This window comes from Triticum aestivum, chromosome 5A (genome assembly GCF_018294505.1).
Source record: "Triticum aestivum cultivar Chinese Spring chromosome 5A, IWGSC CS RefSeq v2.1, whole genome shotgun sequence".
Lineage (NCBI taxonomy): Eukaryota > Viridiplantae > Streptophyta > Magnoliopsida > Poales > Poaceae > Triticum > Triticum aestivum.
The window spans coordinates 287,268,128-287,271,275 of NC_057806.1; the positions used below are offsets into that span (position 1 = coordinate 287,268,128).

Consider the following 3,148-nt stretch of genomic DNA (forward strand, 5'->3'; position numbering starts at 1 on the left):
TTTAATTTTGCAGGCAGAAACCCTTTAATAGTTTATGTTCAGAATTTGTGTCATCATCTATGTGCACTTCAGTGTTTCTTTGCCTCTGCTTTAGACAGAAGAAATTTCCATGAGGTTTCAAATACTGGTAATCTTTTACCATGCAACTACCCCCTCTGTAAACTAATATAAGAGCGTTCAGATCACTACTTTAGTGATCTAAACGCTCTTATATTAGTTTACAGAGGGAGTACTTTTTATAGGTGTTGTTTAAAAAAAAGCATTCATTGGTTTATTAAAATTATTTTTGTTTATTCTCCTGTTTGTTTAGAATTTCTCATTGACTTGAAAGCTGAATAACATGCATGCTTATTGTTGCATAAGCATTACGAGCAAGCGGGCTGCTTTTTTAATACATGACTCGAAACATGATTTTATCCTTTAGCAAATGAAATGTTTGCAGTAAATGAAGTATTTGCATCCAGATACTTTAGGCAGACAAATATTGAAATAATTTACTCTGATATTTGGCTAACATGGTGAACAAAGAAAGAAGTGACTTACTATATCTTAATGATGAATTTTTGTAGTATCTTGTTTGGTTATACTTATCAGAACGTTTATTTATGGGGGGGAATAACTAATAAGAGGAGTTCAGATTTTGTTGCTCAGGATGACTTGTTTTTTCCTTGTCGTGAAGGCCATGAATATCATTGTAAGGTTGTGTTTCTGATGAATGTTAATCATGATGTTAGAACACTCGGTGCTGCATGTTTTGTTCCCTACAGTGATATGAAATCACATGTTCGTTGGTTGCAATGAAAACTGGAATCCATCTATGCAATTAATAAATCCTGATGTGCCTTCATGATTTTCTCATATGGTATGTTCTCTAAGAAAAGGAAAATTGTCATGCTCTTCATGATTTTATCTAGAACATAACTCGAGATTTCCAGAGTTCCATTCTTTTGTCAGATTTTTAAAATTCTGCCATCAATTTTATCTGCAAGAGGTAGCATTACATGCACTCTTATTATATTCAGTATTTTTTATGACTTGTGATTCATAAAATATCCATAGTATGTTATCTAAAAAACAAGCAACAAGGTTTCACATATTGTAATTTCAATGTACTGGAGAACAATAGCTTGAAGTGAGCAGGTGAAGTATGATCTATCATCTGTTGAATTGGACAAATTTGGTGTCCCAAGGGATAAAACTTGGGGGGTAAAAGTTAGTAGCATCTGCACTGCCCAGCAGCAGCTCGAAGATGAATCTTTAGTCACATAGGTGATGCCTCTTCTCCTACCAAGAGTGCCTTGATAATTTTATCGGTCCATCCGCCCACCAGCATGAACATATGTCCACCTTCTTGGACTTCATGATACTGGATCCATGGAAGCTTCTTTGAAAGGTACCGCTGCAGCTCAACCAGCACCAACCTATCTTCATATCCTTGCCAGATGTGTACAGAACCCTCATTTGTAGGAAATGGATTTGTAATATTCATTGGATCGAACTCCCAATTCCCAAAAGCAACAAGTAAATCTCGATGGATTGATTCATAAATTCCTTGCTGCCTTGATTTATTCTAAAAAAGGAAGGCCAAATTAGCATCATCAACAAATCTGAACAAGGGGTGGTCTATGATTTACAACTCTGATTGATACCAAGTTTGATGTATTCTTTTGTTAGTGTATATTTCCTGAAAATTTACATTTATATTATATTATTATTGTTCTCTACGGTGGGCATAGCAAGGAAACAGCAACTCCCAGGATTTTAGTGTTCATCGCAGAAAGGAGTCTAGTGTTGCACTTGTATATCTGTATTTCAAGTGTTCCATAAGCAGAATTTCACGTGGTTGAAGTATTTGTGACATTTATAACCGAGGCATAATTGTGATTTGATTTACCTCAATGGTTCTCGGCATTGCCATCATTTTCTGAATCACCTCCATATCATGGTCGCTAAATATTTCAGGATGATGCATGGCTGCCGCAGAAGAAGGGAGCCATTTCTGGGTCATCCACAAGTATAAAAAGTAAGGTGCATTGTGTGCGATCCAGAGGGTCCTCTGCTCTGGTACAATGAGCTTCTTGAAAGCCTGCCTGGACACCTCTGGCGGGAAAGAAGGCCACCAGTAATTGATAACTGGTACAACTAGCGCGGCTCCTGCGAGCCTGCATCGATAGCAAATTGCAGCTTTTACAACTCTGAAGAGTTTCATATTTCATGAAGATACATATGGTTGGAGTTTCTTTCTTTGCCTGTGAGGTATATACTGGAGGCAACCCCAAACTGTGTATCCTCCCATGGAGACACCCAAGACATGGAACTTCTGTCCAAGCTCCAGCTGGTCGGCGAGCTCCTCTACATCCAAGGCTTCACTTTTGACACTCCGACCGGGGTTTGGGTCACTTTCCCCGTACCCTGCTCTATCAAATGCAAGTAGGTAAATTTCCAGTTCTTCCACGAGCTCCTGATAATGGCGAAAACAGAAATCAATCTTTAGGGGAAATATTGAGAGATAAACCAACGTGTCTCACTTGTATAAATTTTAATCTGATTATAATTGTGCTCTCTGCGTGTACCTTGGAAACAGGCGAGGGGAAGTCCTTGGTGCTATCAAATGCATGCACTGTGATGATCTTGTACTTGGCCTTGTCTCTCTGCACACCGTCTTCCCGGTATGCGAGGTACCTCCCATCCCTGAGCTTGATCCTGGGAGATGTCACCGGAGGTCCACCTACCGAGCCGCAACGTTTTGTATGTGGTGGCCGGAGAATGGCCTGGAAGGCCAAACCAAGCAGCACCACTGGAAGAACGACGAGCAATCTTGGAGCCATTCTTCCCAGATCCAGTGCTTTCGGTGTCAGCTGTGGAGGTTTATGCGTGGCGGGGGCAAAGCTGCAATGTGGGCTGCTCTTTTACTCCACTCCACCGGTAGTGTGGGCGCATCATTGCACGGACGGGACCCCCTGGCCCTGGCCGCTTTCTTTGTTTGCCTCCACTACTCTGGCTTGTTGCTGACTGTAAACAAATACTCCGTAAATTAATATAAGAACATTTAGATCATTAAAGAGTGATCTAAACGCTCTTATGTTAGTTTATGAAGGGAGTATGTTATGACCGGTTTAGCTTATAACCAGAGAAGGCCCACCGGGCA

The 3,148-nt window shown here is 40.5% G+C and overlaps 1 protein-coding gene across 1 annotated transcript; it reads right to left on the bottom strand.

The window, feature by feature from the left end:
* Nucleotides 1–1,068: 1,068 nt before the first annotated feature.
* On the bottom strand, nt 1,069–2,943 carry LOC123102998 (uncharacterized). The gene is made up of 4 exons (XM_044524479.1): nt 2,574–2,943; nt 2,250–2,461; nt 1,895–2,162; nt 1,069–1,570 (listed from the first exon to the last, which is right to left on the bottom strand). The coding sequence occupies exons 1-4, from the start codon at nt 2,826–2,828 to the stop codon at nt 1,262–1,264; spliced, it is 1,044 nt and encodes a 347-aa protein (XP_044380414.1). The 5' UTR covers nt 2,829–2,943; the 3' UTR covers nt 1,069–1,261.
* Nucleotides 2,944–3,148: the final 205 nt, after the last annotated feature.

Bases quoted from the DNA above. Each gene is read 5' to 3' on its own strand.
- LOC123102998 (XM_044524479.1), bottom strand. From the start codon at position 2,828: ATGGCTCCAAGATTGCTCGTCGTTCTTCCAGTGGTGCTGCTTGGTTTG. The intron at 2,462-2,573 runs GTACACGCAGAG...CGCCATTATCAG, and splicing joins TCCCCTCGCCTGTTTCCAAG to GAGCTCGTGGAAGAACTGGA. The intron at 1,571-1,894 runs GTAAATCAAATC...TTCCTTTTTTAG, and splicing joins CAATGCCGAGAACCATTGAG to AATAAATCAAGGCAGCAAGG.